The sequence below is a fragment of the Muntiacus reevesi genome, chromosome 1 (genome assembly GCF_963930625.1).
Source record: "Muntiacus reevesi chromosome 1, mMunRee1.1, whole genome shotgun sequence".
In the NCBI taxonomy this organism is placed as follows: domain Eukaryota; kingdom Metazoa; phylum Chordata; class Mammalia; order Artiodactyla; family Cervidae; genus Muntiacus; species Muntiacus reevesi.
Window position 1 is genome coordinate 218,626,325 of NC_089249.1, and position 22,877 is coordinate 218,649,201.

Here is a 22,877-nt window from a genome sequence, read left to right on the forward strand (position 1 = left end):
GTTGTCTCTTTATAAAAATTTTATTGAAGTATAATTGATTTACAATGTTGTTTTAATTTCTACCATATAGCTAAGTGACTCAGTTATACATATATATGCATCTTTTTCATATTCTTTACCATTATGGCTTATCACAGAATACTGAATATAGTTTCCTGGGCTACACAGTAGGACCTTGGTGTTCACTGTTGTCTTATTTCAGCATCAACACTAAGTCAAGGCCTCCTACCAACTAAGATTATGACTCACTGAAGGCTCAGGTGATGGTTAGCATTTTTCAGTAATAAAGTATTTTTTAACTAAAGTATTCACGTTGTTTTTTAGACACAATGATATTGCAGACTTAATAAACTATAGAATAGTATAAAAGTAACTTTTATATGCACTCACTGTTGTGCTCAGTTGCCCAGTCATGTTCCGCTCTTTGCAGCCCCATAGACTGTAGCCTGTCAGGTTCCTTTGCCTGTGAGTTTTCTAGGAAATAATACTGGAGCAGGTTGTCATTTCCTCCTCCAGGGGATCTTCCCGACTTTGAAACCAAAAAATTCAAGTGACTCACTTTTTTGAGATATTTCCTTTATTACGGTAGTCTGGAACTGAACTCACAATATCTCTGACATATATTTGTATTTCTAAATGGTTCCTGGGACTTCTTTGACTGTCCAGTAGTTAAAACATTGTGCTTCCACTGCAGGGGGTACAGGTGTGATCCCTGGTTAGGGAACTAATATCCTACATGCCACGTGGCATGACCAAAAAGGAAAAACTAAGTTGGAGGAATTTGTCTTAAGGGTATTGCTTCTAGTTCATCCCAAGCCCTTCAATGCCTGTCACTCAGCTCTACATATCAGTTATGGCTGGGCACCTGGCTTCTCTCCTCCATTCTTTTTATTCTTGGAACCATAGCATCCTGCCTGCAAGACCAAACTCAAGAGGACGCTCAGGACTAGAGACCCTTGAACAACTTTGTCCACCCCCAGAGTCCCTGGTCTGAGCCACAAATGATTTTCATGTGCATGTCCTTCTCCCCTAGTCCCTTCCAACAATAAACTGGGCATTCTTTAAACAAAGCAAGGTGAAATAAAATCAAATAGTTTCTTTACTCCTTCCCCAGCTGGAAGCACAGAGGGATTTTTCTCTTATATTTAGTGTGAGAACCTTGTTGAGCCCTGCTGGAAGTAAAACTCACATAAGTATGTAGATCTGTCTATGACTGGGTCCTCCTAATGTTTTTAATCTCTCAGACTTGTCCACAGCTAGCCTTTGAAGTAAAGTGAAAGTGTTAGTTGCTCAGTTGTATCCAACTCTTTGTGAGTCCACAGACACTAGCCCGCCAGGCTCCTCAGTCCACGGAATTCTCCAGACAAGAACACTGGAGTGGGTAGCTATTCCCTTCTTCAGGAGATCTTCTTGAGCCAGGGATCAAACCCAGGTTTCCTACATTGCAAGTGGATTCTTTACTGTCTGAGCCACCAGGTTTTTCTACGTGGCCAGTGATTCACATGGCGGTTTAAGTTCATCGGTTTGTGATCCAGAAGTTGTGATTCTTCGTATTTGCCTCTGCGTCATTTTAGGGTTGGTGGGTTGTGCTGTGACCACATTTCTCTTGTGGATTTAAGAAGACTTGATTTGTCAGCTTATTCTGCTTTTAACTTATTGTTAGGATGGAACAGCAACTACTAAGCTTTCTACATGCTGGTCTGGAAACTGGAAGTCCTGCTTGTGAAGTTTTTAATTACAAAAGTAATACATGCTTAGTGTAAAATATTAAATAATAGAGATACGTGAAGGAAAAAGTGAAAGCTCATTTTCAGCTTACATTCTGAGAGAACCATTGCAACAGGCTGATGAGCAAACTTCCAGACATTTTGTTACAAATGAGCAATCATCCATCCATTTATCTGTCCATCTACCCATCCATTTTAATATACTATGTGTGTTAGATTTCTAGGGCTACTGTAACAAAGTATGACAAAGGGAGTGACTTAAATAACAGACATCATTTTTTTAATTCTCTTTTTAAAATTAAAAAACTGGTTTTTTTTTTTTTTTTGGCTGTGCTGCGTGGCATGTGGGATTTTAGTTCCCCAATCAGGGATCAAACCTGAGCCCCTGCAGGGGAAGTGTGGAGTTTTAACCACTGGACTGCCGGGGAAGTCTCTGTTTTTACTTTTTTCTTTCAATTTTTTTTGATATACAGTTGATGTACAGCAGTGTAAGTTTAAGGTGTGTAGCGTAATGACTTGACATACATATATTACAGAATGATTACAATTGATAATATCTATCACCTCAGTTACAAAAAGGTTTTAGAATTACTCTCTTAGCAACTTTCAAATATGCCATATAGATAATGTTGCCTTTAGTCATCAGGGTGTACATTATATCCCTAGTACTTATTTATCTTATACCTCCCCACCTCCTGCATTCTCCTGCCTCTGGTAATCACAAATCTGATCTCTTTTTCTAAGAATTTAGTTTGAGTTTTTTGTTTTAGTTTCTGTTTTAAATTCTAAAATAGTCTGTTTTAAATGAGGTCATATAGTATTTGTCTTCCTCTGTCTGACTTATTTTACTTAACATGATGCCTCAAGATCCATCCACATTGTTGCAAATTGTGACCTTTTTTTCTTCTTTATGGCTGATGAGTATTCCATTGTAGATATCTATACTTATATCATATCTCTTTGACATACTAATTTCAAGTCCTTAGAGAAAGTGGTTTCATTTCCTTTGGATATATACCCAGAAGTAAAATTGCTGGATCATATGGTAGTCCTATTTTTAGGTTTTTTAGTGTCTTCCATTCTGTTTTCTATAGTGGCTATACTCAATTTACAATCCCATCAACAGTGTACAAGAGTTCCCTTTCTGCACGTTTGTCCTAGCATTTGTTATCACTCATCATTGATGATGGGCTTCCCAGGTGGCACTAGTGGTAAAGAACCCGCCTACCAATGAAGGAAACATAAGAGATGTGGAAGATTGCCTGGAGGAGGGCATGGAAATTCACTCCAGTATTCTTGCTTGGAGAATTCCATGGACAGAAGAGCCTGGCAGGCAACAGTTCATGGGGTCACAGAGTCGGATATGACTGAAGTGGCTTAACACACACACGCACACACACACATTTGATGATGGTCACTTTAACAGGCATGAGGTAATATCTCATTGTGGTTTAATTTACATTTCCCTGGTGAGTAGTCATATCTCAATATGATTTTGCATGTGTGTGTGTGTGCTTAGTCGCTCAGTCGTGTCCAACTCTTGCGACCCCGTAGATTGCAGCCTGCCAGGTTCCTCTGTCCATGGGATTCTCTAGGCAAGAATATTGGAGTGGGTTGAAATTTCCTTCTCCAGTCCAACTCTTTAGGACCCCATAGACTGTAGCCCTCCAGACTGCTCTGTCCACAGAATTTTCTAGGCAAGAATACAGGAGCGGGTTGCCATTCCCTTCTCCAAATGACTTTGCATGTACCCGTTGGCTATTTGAATATATTTAGGAAAATATATATTCAGGTCGTTTTCCCATATTTAAATTGGATTGTTTGTTTTGTTTTTTGTCTATCCAGTTGTATGAGTTCTTTATACATTTTGGATATTAACTATTAATCTCTTATAAGATACATGATTTGCAAATATTTTCTCCTACTCTGTAAGTTGTCTTTTCACTGTTAATTGTCTCTTTTGCTAAGTGAAAGCTTTTAGTTTTATGTAGTCCCATTTGTTTATTTTAAATTTTGTTGCTAATGCTTCAGGTGTCATATTAAAGAAAATGATCACTAATCCCATGTCAAGGAGTTTCGTTTCCTATATTTTCTTTCAGGAGTTCTATGCTTTCATACATTTAAGTCTTTTTTTTTTTTTTTTTTAAAAACCTCCTGTGTCCCTTTCAATCTTTTTTTTTTTTTTTTTTTAATTTTGTTTATTTATGGCTCTGCTGGGTCTTTGTTGCTGAGTGTGGGCTTTCTCCAGTTGCCGTGAGTGGGGGCTACTCTCTAGTTGTGGTGTATGGGCCTCTCATTGTGGTAGTTTCTCTTGTCATGGAGCTCAGGTTCTAGGGCATGTGGGCTTCCCTAGCTGTGGCTCCTGGGCTCTAGAGCACAAGCTCAATTGTTGTGACACACAGATTTAGTTGCTCCATATTATGTGGGATCTTCCTAGATCAGGGATCAAACTATTGTGTCCTTCATTGGCAGGCAGATTCTTTACCACTGAGTCCAGGGATGCCCCTACATTTAAGTATTTAATCCATTTTGAGTTGATTTTTGGGAGTAGTGTGTGACAGGGGTCTAGTTTCATTCCCTTTACTATGAATATCTTATTTCTCCAGCACTATTTTTGGAGAGATTGTCTTCTCCATTGAATATTCTTTGCTCCTTTGTCAAATATCTGTTGATTGCAAATTTATGTCTGTTTTTATGCCACTGCCATACTGTTTTGATTACTATAATTTTATAATATACTTTGAAATTAGGGGCTTCCCTTGTGGCTCAGCTGGTAAAGAATCCACTTGCAATGCAGGAGACCTGGGTTTGATCCCTGGGTTGGGAAGATCCCCTGGAGAAGGGAATGGCTACCCACTCCAGTATTCTGGCCTGGAGAATTCCATGGATTGTATAGTCCATGGGGTCACAAAGAGTCAGACATGACTGAGCAACTTTCACTTATACTTTCATTCTGAGAAAAAAGAACAAAGTGAGAGGTGTTACACTTCCATTTCAAACTATAGTAAAAAATTAGGGAAATTAAACAGTATGACACTGGCAAAAACAAAAACAAAAACAAAAACAATAACAACAGACAAATGAATAATTGGAACAGAATATAGAGCCCAGAAATAAGTTAGTATATTCTTTCAACTAACATTTGCCAAGAGAACCAATAATACTCAAGAAGAAGAGACAGTCTCTCAATAAATGGTGCTAGGAAAATTGAATATTCACATGTAAAAGAATGAAACTTTTTGAATTAGCATTAGTTATACCTATGACCCCTCCCTCCTGAACTTTCCTGCCACCTCCCTCCCCATCACACCCCTCTAGGTTGTTACAGAACTCCAGTTTGAGTTCCTGAGTCACACAACAAATTCCCATTGGCTAGCAAATTCCTGTTGGCTATCTATTTTACATATGTAAGATATGTTTTCCTTGTTACTCTCTCCATACACCCCACCCCCTCCTTCCTCCCCTCTACCATGTCCATAAGTCTGCTTTAATTTTTAAATTTTATTTCATTAATGTGATATATCAGGCTTCCCAGGTGGTGCTAGTGGTAAAGAACCTGCCTGCTAAAGCAGGAAATGTAAGCAATGTGGGTTCAATCCCTGGGTGGGGAAGATCCCCTGGAGGAGGACAAGACAATCCACTCCAGTATTCTTGTCTGTAGAATCCTGCAGACAGAGGAACCTGGAGGGCTATGGTCCATAGCGTCACAAAGAGTCAGACAGGACTAAAGCAGCTTAGCAGCAGAAGCAGCAATGTGATGTACCACATTGATTGATTTGCATATGTTGAACAGTCCTGCATCTGAGGATAAATTCCACTTGATTATGGTGCATGCTCCTAATAATGTGTTGCTGAATTTAGTTTACTAGTGTTTTGCTGAGAATTTATATTCATCAAAGAGGTTGACCTCTAGTTTTCTTTTCTTATAGTGTCCTTTTTGGTATCAAGGTAACTGGCTTCATAAAATGAGTTAGTGATTGATCCTTTCTCTTTGATTTTTGGAAGAATTTGAGAAGAATTGGCATTAATTTTTCTTTAAATGTTTGCTAAAACTCACCAGTGAAGTCATCTGGTCCTGGGCTTTTCTTTGTTGTGAGTTTTTTTGAGTGCTACTTCATTCTCTTTATTAGTGATTACTCTGTTTAGATTTTCTATTTCTGATTCAATGGTATTTAGTATGTTTCTAAGAATTTTTCAGTTTTTTGTAGGTTGTCCAGGTGGTTATAGATGTAGCAGTTCTTATGATCTTTTGTATTTCTGTGGTATCAGTTTTAATGTCTCACCTTTTTTTTTTATAATTTTATTGATTTGGGTTTTCTCTCTCTTATTTATTTATTTTCCTAGCTAAACGTTTGTGAATTTTCTAAGGGCCAACTCAATTTGCTAATTTTTTTCCTATTATTTCCCTGTTCTTTATTTTATTTATTTCTGCTACAATCTTTTTTATTTCCTTCCTTTTGCTAACTTTGGGCTTATTTTATTCCCCTTCTTCTAGTTCCTTGAAGTGTAAAGTTAGTTGTTTAATTGTTGTTGTTGTTTAGTAGCTAAGTTGTGTCTGACTCTTTTGGATCCCATGGACTGTAGCCTGCCAAATTCCTCTGTCCATGGGATTTCCCAAGCAAGAATACTGGAGTGGGTTGGGATTTCCTTCTCCAAGGAGATCTTCCTGACCCAGGGATTGAACCTGTTTTTCCTGTATTGACAGGTAGATTTTTTACGTCTGAGCCATCAGGGAAGTCCAGCTGCTTAATTAAGATCTCTCAATTTTCTTGATGTGTGCATTTATACCTAGAAACTTCCCCATCAGAAATGATTTTGCTGCATCCTCTAAGTTTTGGTATATTGTGTTTTAATTTTTGTCTAACTCAAGCTATTATTTCCTGCAACAATTTTTCTCTGACCCATTGGTTGTTCAGAAGTGTGTTGTTTAAATTTTCATGTATTTGAGTTTCCTCAGTTACCCTCCTGTTATTGATTTCTAGGTTTGTACCATTATGGTCAGAGAAGATACTTGGCATAATTTCAATCTTGAATTTTTTAATATTTGTTTTGTGGCCTTACATATGATCCATCCTAGAAAATGTTTCAAGTGCTCTTGAGATGAATGTGTATTCTACTGTTAAAATAGTTCCAACCAAAGTTTATTTTATTTCAATAGCAGAAGCTAAAAGTTCAAGATCAAGGTGTTGTCAGGGTTGGTTTCTTCTGATGTCTGTGAGGAAGGATCTGTTCCATACTTCTCTTCCAGTTTCTCATTGTTTACTGGCAATCTTTGACATTCTTTGACTTGTAGGTACATCACTTCAATCTTAGTTTTTTCAGCACATGGTATTCTAACTGTGCTGATGTGTGTCTATCTCTGTGTTTGAATATCCCCCTTTTATAATGATATCAGTCTTATTGGACTAGAGCTTACTTTAATCACCTCATCTTAACTAATTACATCTTCAATAACCCAATTTTTAAATAAGATCACATTCTGAAGTACTGGGGGATAAGACTTCAATGTATGAAAATTTGGCGGATATGATTCAACCCATAACACTATGTCTGTCCAAACAGGAATCATTATGTGGATACTTTCCCATGATTTGCTTTTTTCATTTATTGTGGACACATTGCCATGTTGTTATATACAAATCTACAGATTTTGGTAATGCTCTATAGTATTCATTACAGTAATGTAGTTAACTGTTCATTGAATGACGTAGTATTGAATGAGTTTCTTTTTTACTGTTACAAATAACTCTGAAAACAGCATATTTATATATACTTTATATAAGCATATTTCTTTTGAGACAGAAACCTATAAGTAAAACTAATAAGACAAAACTTAGGCATTTTATATTTTGTTAGATACAGTCAAATTTTCTTATCTTGAACTTTAGACCTTTCTTTCTGACTGCATATTGCCCCTGCCTCCTCCGCAGTGTTACATGAGCATCACATACTAAGCATTTGCAAATCTTTATTTCTTGTAACTTACTTCTCATCCCTCTCCTTTGCCCTCTTCTTGCCCTCTCTATTCCATGTTGTTGAAAAGTGGGACTTTCCAGGGGGCTGACAAGTAAACAGAGGATCATTTTTATTTTGTTTTTACTTTCAATCCCTGCTGTCTTTCATCTTTCTTTTACGACACACTGTAGGGAATTTACTAAAGTGTAAATTGGTTAATATTGGACTTTTGCTCAAAAAACCTTCAGAAGTTCTTCTTTGAAGTCTGAGTAAATTTAATATATCTTAGCTTGGCACATAAGGCTATACCTGATCAGCCATAGATCACTGCTCCTTCCCTCTTGCCTACCAGGCCCTTCACTCTGTTTTGAGTCATACTAAACTAATTTTTAATTCTAAGAACCTGGTCACTTTTCCACTCTTCCTCACCCTTGTGTAGCATTTTCCTTTTGCCTGAAGGGTTACCCTTACTCTCCCATTTCCAGCATCCACCTAGAAAACGCCTTCTTATTCTTCAATTAATTTCTCTGATTCTTAGTTTTTCTATTTAAAAATAAAGCTAAAAATAACACCTGCATCTTGGTTTTGTAATGCTTTAATGAAATAATCCTATTTAAATTTATCATCACACAGTCAGGTGCTTAGTAGATAATCAGTAGATGTTAAACCTTCTTCCTCAGTTTTCTTTGTGAGACATTTTTGTGACATAAATCACAAACTCATTAGTAATTTTTAAAAAGTCAATCACCATATAATACATGGTGAAATATCTATGTTCAGTAAATGTAAATGTAGATATGAGTTGAATGGATTGGGTGAAACCAAGATATATGATGTTGGTTACATTCCTCTAATCTAATAGATTATTTGATAGGGCATGGTGGTTTGATTTTCTAAACATTTCAATATATGCCCTGTGTACCCATCTGTCAATCTCAGTGGTTAACAATACTTTGATAAGCCTGATGTAACTTATTCTTGACAAAAACCACCCTATCTGTTGGTAATTGCTGCCACTTCATTGTATACTTCTCCTCAGACCTCTGTTGTATAATATCTTCCAACCCTTTTATTTTGGAAACAGTGGTGAAGATTACTATTCTGTAACTGTCAAAATATTCTTACCTTCCTTTTTGATGACTATCTCTAGGCTTCTGGAACGTTCTTCATCTTTGCCAGTATCTTAGTCCATTTGGACTGTAATAACAAAAATACTACAGACTGGGTGACTCAAACAACAAATATTTATTTCTCACTGTTCTGGTGGTTGGAAATCCAAGGTTAGGGTTAGGCCTGTAGATTACCTGGTTCCTGATAAGAACTCTGTTCCTACCTTGCATATAGCCATTCTTGTTGTGTTTTCACATGGTAATAGGAGCAAAGCAAATCTCTGGGGTCTCTTTTATAAGGGTGCTATTCCCATCATGAGGACTCCACCCTCAAGACCTAATCACATCTCAAAGGCCCCACATTCTAATACCATCACATTGGGAGTTAGGATTTCAACGTATGAAATTTGGGGATAGGGGACTACAAACATTCATTCTAACAGCCAAGAGTCCTGAAAAACTCTTCTGCATGTTCACTGAAGATCCTCTGATAAAATTCTTCTTAGCTGGAGATAAGAGCTTGCTATAAACCACTCAGTTTCTTTTGCTCGTCCCTCTCTGGCTTCATTTCTCTCTTTGTCTTGCTTGCTCAGTCTTTTGTTGTGATTCATCCTTGACTAGGAAGATGGAGACCGGTGGGTGGGTAAGTGCTTCTGTTTCCTTTGGGTCATCTGTTCATGCTATACTATCTGAATGACTTCCTTCTATTTTTCCTGATTCCAAGACACCTTAGAATTTAAAAACATATCATTGTTAAGGGTTATGGCAGAAAGGAATGTGCCTGCATGAGATACTCTTAAATCAAGGCTTTGTTCAAGGTCTCACATTGTGACTTTCTGAATACTGTATACCACCCTCTGAGCTTCTTTTCAGGAGTGACACAACTCTATTTCAGAGCTCTCATGCTGTTTTTGGGTGATAATGCTATATTATAGTATTATCTAGTTACAAAGTTGAGCAGCTTGTGAAATGCTTTTTCACAAACGTATGGTATATGTTTCACAAATGTATGGTATATGCCCAACCTGACCCAAGAGTAGTACATCAACAGTCTTAATTTTACTGAGTATAATGCAAAACGAGGCTTTATGCTCTGAGAAGCCCTTTATAGTGCGGAACATAGTATGAGGTAGATAGAAGGGGCAACAGAGCAGGGGATGACTCTAGAAGGTGTTAGTATAGATTCCTTCTCTTCCAAATACTTTCTCTTTGACCTTAAGGGGAACATGATTTGATGAGCTTCAGCTTTCTCCTCTGTAAAAAAATATTCAATAGTTAGAGCTACACTGTCCCCTTGCCCAGTTGATAGAAAAATCAAATAAGGTAGTCTCTGCACTGTTAATATAAAAAAATTGAGAATTAGTATTAATAGTAAGAAATAATCTGGGATGTCTTTCTTGAAGAAGTGCTTGTGAGGAACATGTAGAGCCAGAGGGAATATATGTAGGAAGAAGGAGAAATGTGGAGGTAATGTGGATCAGTTTGCTTTTGCTCTGTCTCTTCTACTGACCCCAGGAAAGCATCTGCTTAGACATCATCTGTAGCTTTTATGAGGCCAGAGATAGGTAGTCATACTGTCTACAGATTATATTCAAGATACTGGCTTCTGGCCTGTAAGTTGAGGGATGAAACTTTTCAGATAAGATGAAGTTCCTATGTTGAGACAGCTGTGTGATGTCCAAGAAAGGTTGGGCATTGAGGACTCTTTTTTTTTTTAATTTATTTTAGTTTTATTGGAGTACAGTTGATTTACAATATGCTAGCCTCAGGTGTACAACAAAGTGATTCAGTTATACATATACATATATTCATTCAGATTCTTTTCTCATATAGGTTTTCACAGAATATTGAGTAGAATTCCTTGTGCTATGTAGTCCTTGTTGGTTATCATGTTATATATAGTAGTGTGTGTGTGTTCATTCTAAGTTCCTGATTTATCCTCCCCGCTCCACATTGAATTTTCTTTTCCTTATTCCTTCCACAGGTTGGTGAATTCTGGCCTTACATCAGGCTGTTGTCCAGCTCTATCCTCAGTGCTCAGTACAAATCAGAATCTCACCCACCTTTACCTACAGGGCAATGCTCTTGGAGACATGGGGGTCAAGCTACTCTGTGAGGGACTCTTGCACGACAACTGCAAGCTTCAGGTGTTGGAGTAAGTCTCTTAGCTTATTATGGTGATGGGAATGCATAGTGGCCCCCGGGAACGAGGTAGTTTGGGAGAATGATGAATCTATATCTGAGAAGTGATAGTGTCTTCCTAGGGTTTGGCTTATTACAGGATTATGGGACTGGGAGCAGGACTTGTACTTTTAGATAGTATAAAGGTAAATACTAGAGTTCCTTGGGATTGGTATGCACTTTTGTCTTAGGAAAATTTGTGGGGAGACACAGAATTTGGGAAGAACTGTTTCACAAACTGCTCTTACTAATTTGATCTGCACAATCCAGTAGATTGGAAAAAATACTCTCATTTGAAGAGGAGAGGATAACTCTTGACACATAAAGCAGTTCAAAGCTTGTTAATCCTGAGTTTTTCCTACATTTGAAATATTACAGGCAGAGACCTGGGAGACCTGTGTAGGATAATTAAGGAGACATTTTTAAAAAGTCACCTTCTTTCTTGCAGGTTAGACAACTGCAGCCTCACATCACACTGCTGCTGGAATCTTTCCACACTTCTAACTTCTAACCAGAGCCTGCGAAAGCTGAGCCTAGGCAACAACGACTTGGATGATCTGGGAGTCATGCTTCTCTGTGAAGTGCTCAAACAGCAGGGCTGCCTCCTGAAAAGCCTGAGGTAAGTGTGCCCTGCAGAGATTTGTATGGCACGGCTCACAGTGCTAAAGAAAATTTTTGCAGTTTCCAAAATCCAGGATGGCTTCATTCGCACTCTGGGTGAGGTTGTTCAGTTCAATTCAGTTCAGTTACTCAGTCTGAAGGTTGAGACTTGTCCAACTGCAGCTTTTTTTTTTTAAATATATACTGTATGTGAGTCATGAACTACATATTCAACTTCGTCCAGATGTTTAGAATAACGAAATTTCAGTTGGATGTGAAAAGACTTTCCATCCATATTCTTGAAAGAAACACAATTCCCAATGAAAGTAGCTAAATAGAATTATATTTCTATACAAAGTATTGTACTTTGTAAAATTAGACCTGTCTATTGTAAAAGTCCTTGCATAGTAGGGTGTTGTGCATCTTGTTTCTGAGAATTTCTAGGTGAAAAGTGCTCCAGAAACATCAAGATCATAAATTCATAAAATTTGGCCTATCTTCAGGGTGTTGGGACCATCTGCTCCCTTCCATCATCAATGATACCACTAAGCCACTCATTGATTACCTCTCTAATAAGAGCTTCCTAATTAGTTTCATAACTTCTGCTAGCATTGGTAATCACATCCTTCACTAAAGATTTCCTTCACTTGGTTTCAGGGACAACATACTCTACTCTGAATTTTCTCCTACTACATTGGCTATTTCTGCTTAGTCTCCTCTGGTTTCTCTTCATCATCTTGACCTTTGCATGCTGAATACCCAGAACTCAATCTCTGAGTTAATTTTTCTTCTCTATATTTTCTGCTTTTTTTTTTTTTTTAAATATCATTTAGTCTTCTGGTTTTATCACATACATGCTGTACCCCTCCCTCCAGTTCATATCTCCCTGAATTCCATGTCTAAATGCTTGTCTCACCTTTCTCCTTATATACCTAATAAGCCACCCAAACTTCACGTGTCCAAACCCAAACTTGTGCTGTTCCCCTCTGTGTAAAATCCGTTTCTTACCCATCTCAGTCAATGGTAACTCAGTCTGAACTGTTCAGGTGCAGAAGGCCTGGTGTTGTCTTTGATGCTTTTTCTTTATGTGCATATCCAGTCCATTGGCATATCCTTTTAACTCTGTTTTCACAGCTTGCCCACTCATTGACCACTTTTTGCCAGCTTCACAGCTCCTTTCCTGGTTCAAGCCATTGTCACCTCTTGTCTGGACTGTCCTGGTGACATTCTGATAGGTTATTCTGCATCTACCACTGCAGATGGAGGGTATAGCTAAAACGTGAGTCAGAGCATATCACTCCTATTAACATGCTCGTTTCACAAAGCAAGAGTCACAAACTCACGGCAGTGTGTAAGGCCCCACATAATCCTGCTATTTCTGCAGTCATCTTCTAATCCTAGTTCCTTCTCCATTCACACTATTCTCTTTGCTGTTTCAAAAAAACACTGTCACCTCTGAAACTATACTCTTGCTGTTCCCTCTACCTGGGACTTCTTACACTCTGATGTCCACATGTCTTATTCCTGTGCATCCTTAAATTCTTTGCTCAGAGGTCTTTTCTGTGAGTCTGACTGTAACCATCCTACTGAAAATAGCAACCCAGCAATGCCTTTCCTCTTCTCTGCTTTTTTTCCTCCACTGTGTTGAACACCATCATATAAGCTATATCATTTTCTTGCTTACTTATTATCTATATCTTTAGGACACTCTTGAGATGAGGGACAAGCTTGACACAGACTGGGGTATCCATGGATGCAGTCAACCTGCCTTGTGAACTCAGGCTGCCATAACAAAATACAATAGTCTATATGCCTTAAACAAATCATAGTCACTCATTTCTCATAGTTCTGGAGGGCGGAACATCCACGATCATGGTGCTGGCTGATTTGGTTTCTGGTGAGAGCTTTCTTCTGGGCTTGTTGTGTCCTCATGTGGTACTCAGAGAGAAAGACAAACAGACAGAGACAGAGATAGAGAGTACGTGCTATGGTATCTTTTCTTATAAGGGCACTAAGCCCATCTTAAGGACTCATCCCCATGAACTCATCTAACCCTCATTACATCCTGAAGGCTCCATTTCCAAATACCATCACATTGAGGGTTAGGGCTTTAACATGAATTTTGAAGGAACATAAACCATCCATAGCACACCCAAATCAAGATTATTAGAAATGATACAGAACACATAGCATAATTTCTTACTTAAGTTGTAAGGGAAATTAAAAAAAAGAGAGATGGAGGAAGAACTCATATCATTGATAGGCATACCAAGCAATTAAAATATGTGGATTTTTTCTGGTGGAGTGGAGGGGTGGGCTATGGCTCATGGGAACTTGTTTCCCTGACAAGGAATTGAACCTAGACCACAGGAGTGAAAGCACCAAATTAACCACTGGATCATCAGGGAATTCTCAATGTGTGGACTCTATATGACTCCTGATTAAATGAACGTAATATAAAAATTTTATCAGATTGTTGAGGAAATTGAAACACTGGTTGGACATATATTAATATGTGAAAGTTATTGTTAACTTTTTTGGGTGTGATAATTGCATTGTAATTCTCTTTTAAAAGTTTTTTCATTTCACACATTGATATATTTATAGATGTTTGAACTGCTGTGCTTACAATAATCCACTGATGTGAGGAGTTGGGTGGGTAATAGCTGAAACAAGGCTGGCCATGAGTTGTTAACTGCCAAAGCTAGATGGCAGGATTAACTGTACTATTCTCTTTATATTTGCATGTTTAAATATTTCCAAACTTGAAGGTTAAAAATGTAACAGAAACCACATTAAGCATGATGTGTAGCACTGGAAGGCTGAGAAGTATGAGGTTAAGAGAGGAGACGAGATTTTTAAAGCCAAAAACTCTGAAAGTGTTCATTTGAAGAGTGTAATCCAAGGCTCTCTTTTTGCTTTTATAGGTTGTGTGAAATGTATTTCAACTATGATACAAAACGTGCACTGGAAACACTTCAAGAAGAAAAGCCTGAATTAGCCATTGTCTTTGAGCCTTCTCGGTAGTGGTGGAAGCACTCTGCCATTCGGGTGTGGACAAGTTGTAGTGAGCCTTCCTCCTTCAGCATTAAGATCACCTCTCTGCAATTCTTCTGGTCCAGTGAGGAAGAGCGAAAACTTGCTGATGGTCCTTCTGCCTGGTGAATGTGAGAATCTCCTTTATTCCTAGGTTGAAGACACCAGTGCAGTAAAATCATCAAATGAAACAGTTCTTACCACAGTGCCTTAGTCAGAGAATGTGTTCCTCTTGGTGACCTCATGTATCTCACTCATTCAGGAAAACACTTTTTCCTTCTTTTTCTCTTTTTACTCTAACTCTCCTTTCCTTTGTACCTCTCCCCACTCTTTTTTGTTTGACTATATCATCTTTCCTGCCATCTTTCTCTTAATTGACCATAACAGAATGAGTTAACTATATATTATGCTGCAATTTTGTGGCAGCAACTTATTTATTTTTAATTTTTGAACTATTATATATTCTAATAAAATAATTGATGTTTATTGTATTGTAGCTGGTTGGAAATTTTGAAAATAGAAAAAAACTGTATTGTATTTATTGAGTTAAATTGTTTCCTTTCCTTGGTTTTAAGAGAGGATGCCTGGAAAGCCTTTTACTTATTTATCTAAACTACTAAAGATAAATTAAATTGCTTCATGCATTAAAAAAATCTCTTTGCCAAATGATTCAATTGTAATGAATAAGGAAAAAATCCTTCTAACTCTGATGGTTGAAATTTCAGTTCTGGTAAGACAGGAGGTTGAAAATCATGCAAAGGAAAATTTTAGAGTAGATGGAGCCTATATTCATAAATAGAAGTATTATGTAGAAAATGCATTTTGCCTTCAGTTTTAAGAATTTGTCTTGGATTTATCCCATCACAAGAACATTTCATCCATCACACTTCACATAGCGTTAACTCATTAATATGTATTGATTAATTACTTTTCCACACATGGAGAAACTCTTGAACCACAGGGAATTGTTCAAGATAGAAATACTACTTGTTTTTTCAAGTGAGTCATCTAGACCTTGCTTGTCAAAGTGTAGCCTATGGATTTCTGAAAAGATGAAAGTTAGTCACTCAATCATGTCCAACTCTTTGCAACTGCATGGAGTATAGCTCTCCAGGCTCCTCTGTCCGGGGAATTCTCCAGGCAACACTACTGGAGTGGGTTGCCATTCCCTTCTTCAGGGGATCTTTCAGACCCAGGGGTCAAAACTGCTTTTTTAGATGGGCTAACTTTTTTTTCATGGTAAGACTCTTTCAATAGGGAAGGAGTATGTAATTTATATTCTGATGCAAAGTCTTTGTCTTTGTCTTCTGTAGGACCAACACTTTTGAGTAACTCTAGTCTCAATATTTGTATTTTTGCATCTCAGTAAAGTGAGGTATTGCAAACTGCCTATCTGCTAAAAATACCTTGACATTCAGTATAAAATATAATTAGAAACACACAGCTAAGTTGGAAAGATAGAAAAATTTCTGTGCACTAGGCTCTCAAAATTGAATTAAGAGTTTACCTCTCAAAGGTCAAGAGAAATATCTGAATAAAGACCCCACAATATAACTATTAATTTGAAAAAAATCCATGAAGTTTTCCTCACTAGGAAAATTAAAAAATAAGTAAAGATGATGGATAGAAAATCAATATGCAAACATCAAAACAAGCAGTTGGAAAGAAATCATTCTTTCCAATCATCATAGTAAAAATTGGGTCAGGCATGAAGCATCAATGGGTGCTAAAACTGAATAGGAAATTTAAATGATGAGCAGGATTCTTATGTAGTCTGAAACTATCTTTTTACATTGGCTAATCAGTTGCAAAAGAAAAATACTAACTATATAAAAAGCAGAAACTAGACAGTACCCTGACCATCTAATAAAAAATATCAAGGAGGGCAGATGGATGCCTTCTTTCAGGTAAGATGACTTGAGGAGAAACTGATATTACTATTGTGTGTTTCTGGTTGAGAACCCAAAATTTAATTAGCAAACACCACACAAACTCCAAATGAGGAAGTTCTATGAAAAGGGAAAAGTGACTATGTTCTTCAAGAATGTCAATGTCAGTGTTAATAATGGGTAGATGTTGGGGTGGGGGAGTTATTAAATTATCCTTTAAACTGTTCTTATTCATGTATCTTTTATGTGCATATGATGTTATTTCCAAATAAAAAGTTTAAATAATTAAAAAAAAAATGGTATTTCTAAACACCTGCAACTTAAAATATAACAGAATCCTATTAATCATAGCAATAAAAGTTATTAAGTGTACAGGCAAAAGAAGAGCAAAGATAATTTTTGTTACCATCTAAGTCTACAAAGATTCATCCACTGTAGTCATTGACCAAAAGTGCATTCTGTGCTTCAGACAGAGGAAATTAGAGATGACTACAAGATGCTTTGTGTTGTGGGCAAACATGTTTCTTAGATAGATGTATCTCAGGAAGAATTTTAATAAACCCAGTTTCTTTCATCTTACCTTACATAAAAAAGCACAGTAAACATTAACTTGAGATATTTTTTCTTTGTGACTAGCAATAATCTTTTACCAAGATGTATTCTTAGTTATCCTCATTCCCTAAGGCCTTCAATTTTAAGAATTTGTCTTGGATTTATCTCATATACTGGCTTCTTCCCCTACCTCTTTGGAGCAGTTCTTCAGAGGTATCTGAGAGGCTCAGATACTGACCCCCACCAAGTCTCATGTATACTGACTTCTTACCCTACCTCTTTGGAGCAGTTTCTCAGAGGTATCTGAGAGGCTATCTCCTGGACTAAAGTCCTCAGTAAGATCTTGAATAAAATTTAACTTGTATATTTTTCTTTCAGTCAATATTCACCTGGAATAAATTTCTTAAAAATTGTATAAAAATCATACAAAAGAAGACCTGAATGAATGGAGAGATTGAGAGATATGTCATATTCATAAATGCAAAGATTCAGTAGCATTCACTGCTGATTATCCCTCCCCTCAAACTAAAATTCAATGCAGTTGTCATTAACATACTGACAGAGATTTCCACAGAATTGAGCAAGATAGTGTTTAAATGAATACAAAAAATAAGAATCAAAGCATATCCGGAAGAAACTCAACAACATAGGAGAACTTGCCACACTAGAGCTTAAAAACTGACTGATGTATGTGTAGCTTCCTTATCTAGGGTGAAATAGATCACCAGCCCAGGTTGGATGCATGAGACAAGTGCTTGGGCCTGGTGCACTGGGAAGACCCAGAGAGATCGGGTAGAGAGGGAGGTGGGAGGGGGGATCGGGATGGGGAATACATGTAAATCCATGGCTGATTCATGTCAATGTATGACAAAACCCACTACAATATTGTAAAGTAATTAGCCTCCAACTAATAAAAATAAATGGAAAAAAAAAAAAAAACTGATGTAGTATAGACAGGAGAGAATTCATGCACAAGCATAGGCATGCATGGAAATATGATTTATGATACCAAACATGTTGAGAAAAGGAAAGACTAGTCAATGAACCTGAATGGGACAAGCAGCCATGTACATAGAAACGTTTTATTTCTGCCTTATAGAATACAAATAAATCCCAAATGTAATGAAGACACATTTTAAAAGCAAAGCTAAATGTACAACAATGTGACTATAGTTAACAATACTGAATTGTATCCTTGAAGTTTGCTAAGACAGTAGGTTTTAAATGTTCTCATCTCACACAAATACGCGCATATACACAAAAGGATAAGTGCAACTATGTGAGATAATGGATATGTTAATTAGGTTGATTGAGTTGATTGTTTCACAATGTACGTATGTGTGCATGCTCAATTGCTAACTGACTCTTTGTGACCTCATGGACTTTAGCCCACCAGGCTTCTCTGTCCATGGAATTCTCTAGGCAAGAATACTGGAGTAGGTAGTCATTCCCTTCTTCAGGGTATCTTCTTGATCTAGGGATCAAACCTGGGTCTCCTGTCTTCTTAACAGAGAGAAAAGCCACATTCAAGAATATTGGAGCGGGTTGATATTTCCATCTCCAGGGGATCTTCATGACCCAGGGATTGAATCCTGGTCTCCTGCATTTGTAGGCAGATTCTTTACTGTCTGAGCCCCCAGGGAAACCCATTCAAGTCTTAGATCAGCTTACTTTTAAAGTTCATTACTCAGTTAAATTTTTTCTAAACTCAGTCAATCCTAACAATACATGAAACACTTTTCTCAGGGTCTGCTTTCCAAAAACCTTCCCATAATTTTCTGTATACATCACTTAATTTTTTTCTATTCAGAAATAGTCAGCTTTAAGACAGACACTTTCTTCTCCCTTAATAAAATACAATTCCATTCCTTATATCTTCTTTACTGAAAACACACATTCTACTTTCTTTAAAAGTTTTTTCCACATTAAGTTCACCTTTCCTGTTGACAAATTTGTAACAGAATAAGGTCTTATTTGATCTCTAGTAAATGTAGGTACAACAGAAGTTCTGTACTTAACATTGATGACTCTAAAGACATGTCTATATCAATCCAACAAGCTTAAGCCACCTTCAGTACTAAATATGAGTTTAGTACTGAATATTTTCCAGATGACATGAACCTGAAATTTATTCTGGCTGGATTATTTTCTGTTTCTGAGTTTTTGTATAAGCACTCAATTTCCTTTAAGCCAATTAAATAGAATTCTCTTGAATCAATTTTTGGCAATACCATGCAGCTGTAACACACATACAAATTCTTAACAATCACACACACACAGAGGTCTCATAGTTCCCATTACAAAATTTCAGCCTTGAGTCAGGTACAATATCATAAAACTCATCAGTTACAAACTGTTGGATTGCAATTAGGCTTCGGGCAGATGGAACAAATCAAACTCATTTGTCTAGACGGCTAAGTCTTTTTACTAATATTTACAGAAAAGATGGGCTTACCTGATGGTGCAGTGGTAAAGAATCCACCTGCCAGTGCAGGAGAGGTGGGTTTGATCTCTGGGTCATGAAGATCTCTTGGAGGAGGAAATGGCAACCCACTCCAGTATTTTTGCCTGGGAAATCCCATAGACAGAGGAGCCTGGAGGGTTACAGTTCCCAGGGTCACAAAAGAGTCGGACATGACTTAGCAATTAAACAACAGAAAAGACTCTTAGGATTTCTATTTATCCTTGACAAGCCAAGTTCTAAATTATTTGACTTGCTTTTCAAGATTTGTCTTGAAAAGGTGTTGGAGATAAAGGTTCCTGGGAAGACCAGGTAGGACATTCACATCTCAAAGGTACAGGCAAGTTTCTTCTTGGTTGACTTTATTTCCCTTTTATTTAATGCCTAGAACCCTCTTAAGATAAATAGGGAAGATTTTGATAGTGGTAAAAGGATTGATGGGCTTTGGATTATTTTTGAAGCCATACCTTTGGTCCTATAAAGACTGGATTTGTAAAATAAGGACAGAATAAGGACAGTTTTATTTCTTTTTCAAAGAACTGGATAGAAGAATTCAATGAGTATCAAAGGACTGATGCACCCTTTAACCTATGCTGTAAGATTTTACATTCCCTCATTTAGCTTAGGGGAGAAGGCCTCCCCTCCAAACTTCCATCAGGCTCCAAATATCAGCTATTGTTAGTCAAACTAGTGACCTCTCATTTTGGTACTCTATTTACAAACACCTTTGTGAATCTTCTCTAAGTTTAAGAAATTTGTGCCTTATATTTAAATACTCTATATAACCATTTTAACTTGACAATCATTGGCTGGATATCTTCAGTCAAGCCCAGAACATTGATATTCCACATTGCAGAGTCTACTAAGGCTTCTATTTTAGCTTCAGATTTCGTCGGTTCCTTTTTATCTTCTGTTAGAACCATTTGGTGGAGAAGGCAATGACAACCCACTCCAGTACTCTTGCCTGGAAAATCCCATGGGCAGAGGAGCCTGGTGGGCTGCAGTTCATGGGGTTGCACAGAGTCGGACATGACTGAAGTGACTTAGCAGCAGCAGCAGCAGCAGAACCATTTGGTGATGAGGCTGGTTCCCTTGTCCCTTGAGAAACAGAGTGGCTGGCCCCTAAGATAGTGTCATCCCACTAAAGGGATGAGAGAGCCGGACACAAACAGAAAGGAATTTAAAAACAGTCAGTCACTGATACTGCACAAAAGGGCTCCAGGAACATGTGCCCCTGCCTCTCCCTGATGCCCTCAGTACATATTAATTATGATTACTAAGCTTTCCAGTTCTTTGGGTTAATTCTGAGAGGTTGCTTCAGAATCTACAGGAAATTCTATCAAGCAGTCCATCACATCAAAGACCACTCAAAGCTTGACATTATTTATGTAGACGGTATCTTTAGTCAGAGCCACTTTTTGCCTTGGATTCCTTCAGTCTTCTGATTGCAAAACTATCAATGGCCCAGGGACCACCCATCACTCTCTGGCATCTGGGGCATTCCTTCTTCCAATGTGCTGCTTGTTTGCCAGGGGCATATTGATCACAATCCTCCCTCCAGTGCCCCTTTTGTCTGCATGGAGTACAATAGTCCTGCCTGGGTACCTGTAAGCCTACTGGTCTGCCAGGGCCAGATTGGACCAGAAAAACCAGCTTCCCCTTTAGGGCTCTCTGAGCAGGAAAAACCACTGCCAACATTTGGGCCTTTAAAATATTTCTCTGGGTGAATTCAGCATTTAAGGCCATATGCTTATTATTGAAAACTGAATAAGCTAATTGGAACAACTCATTCATTGAAGTGATTCAGAAATCACTTTCTGAGTTTTGTGCCTGATGTCTGGGGAAGACTGGCCTATGGAATCCAAAAGGGCCTGTCCTTCAGGAGAGGAGGAATCTATGTTTATATACTTTTACAAAATCTCCACTTGTCTCCTGTGGAATACTATAGGTTCTCCATCCTACCCCTATTGGACCTCTTTTGCCTTTGCATATTTAACAAGTTTTACTGTAAGTTTCTTCATACCTTTTATTAAACAGGTAATCATATGGCCCCATCTATTTCTATCAATTGAATTCACCAAGTAATTCCATTGTGGCTTTCCCTCACGGATGGCCTCATTCCCTACTAAGTATACTGCGTGGTCCCATAGGGTGGGTCTATTAAAATGTCCTCTGTGTACTTCCTGGATTTATTCCTCCAAGTTACACATGCCTTAAATTCCTTTTGGGTTCTATTACCTAAATGCAAGGCCATGAAAATTTGAACAAAGTGTACTTCACTCCATTTTCAATTTCCTAACTGATATTGTGGCCAAACTGAGTGACAGAACTTAATAAGTTTTTCCCTTCTTAATTCCTGCTGTTCAAATTGTTCCTAGTCCTGGAATATCTGGCCCAGAGACCTATCAGCCAGAATTGATGCAGCCATTTTTGGGCCAATACTGAGGTGATGTCATTAGCTGTGCAAATTGGTCAAGATTTGCACTTGCTATTACAGATACTATCCCTTTCAAGGCAGTCTCCCAACCAGGTGTTAGTGAAAGAAATAGCATAGAAGGTAAACCCAACAGTGCTGACAATGAGCGGGAGTTGTTCTATCTGGTCTCCATTGAAAGAAAACCTTCACAGGCAGAAAAAGCCTGTCCTGGTGACCTTGCTTGTTGCTTAGCGACATCTTAAGGTTGCTTTTTTCAGTAGTCAGATTTAGCAGTTTCAGTGATTTTCTTGTGTTCCCTCAGTGCTAGGGGTTGTAGCTACTTTCTTTTGCCTCTCCCTCCTTCAATAGCTAGCTATAATTCCTTAAAATAAGTTCTCTCTTTTAATAAAGACACAGACATAGAGAACAAACTCATGGATGCCAAGGAGGAAGGGAATGGGATGAACCTGAAGATTGGGATTGACATATATACACCACTGTGTATAAAATAGATAACTGATAAGAACCTCCTCTATAGAACAGGAAACTTTACTCAGTGTTCTGCGGTGATCTAAGTGGGAAGGAAAACTAAAAATGAGGGGTATATGTCTATGTATAACTGATTCACTTCGCTGTATGGCAGAAACTAACACAACATTGTAAAGCAACTATACTCCAATAAAAATGGAAAAAAATAAAATATATGGTGTCTATTATGTGTTGGTAACCTGATGGGAGCAATGTTGCACTTCCATTTAAATTTAAGAACAACATTGCAGGATGCATCAAATTTTACTATTGACGAATATTCTGTGTGGACAAATCATGCTTTTGACCTTTCACATTTGTGTTGATAATTGAGAGTCCCCACAAAAGAAATACCACATATTTAATGCTGTGAGCACCTGGACAAAGGCTGACAAATTAGCTCATGAATCTGAGCTGATTTCC

General features: G+C 37.7%; 1 protein-coding gene across 3 annotated transcripts in view; it reads left to right on the forward strand.

Annotated features, from left to right (window-relative positions):
* Positions 1 to 15,261, forward strand: part of NLRP3 (NLR family pyrin domain containing 3) — a 46,857-nt gene extending 31,596 nt beyond the window's left edge. For all 3 annotated transcript variants that reach the window (XM_065918372.1, XM_065918373.1, XM_065918371.1), the window contains 3 exons: positions 10,776 to 10,946; positions 11,421 to 11,591; positions 14,500 to 15,261. In XM_065918372.1, coding sequence (XP_065774444.1) covers positions 10,776 to 10,946; positions 11,421 to 11,591; positions 14,500 to 14,599 — 442 coding nt within the window. In that variant the 3' untranslated portion in view covers positions 14,600 to 15,261. The remainder of the gene's footprint in view (positions 1 to 10,775; positions 10,947 to 11,420; positions 11,592 to 14,499) is intronic.
* The last annotated feature ends 7,616 nt before the right edge of the window (positions 15,262 to 22,877 follow it).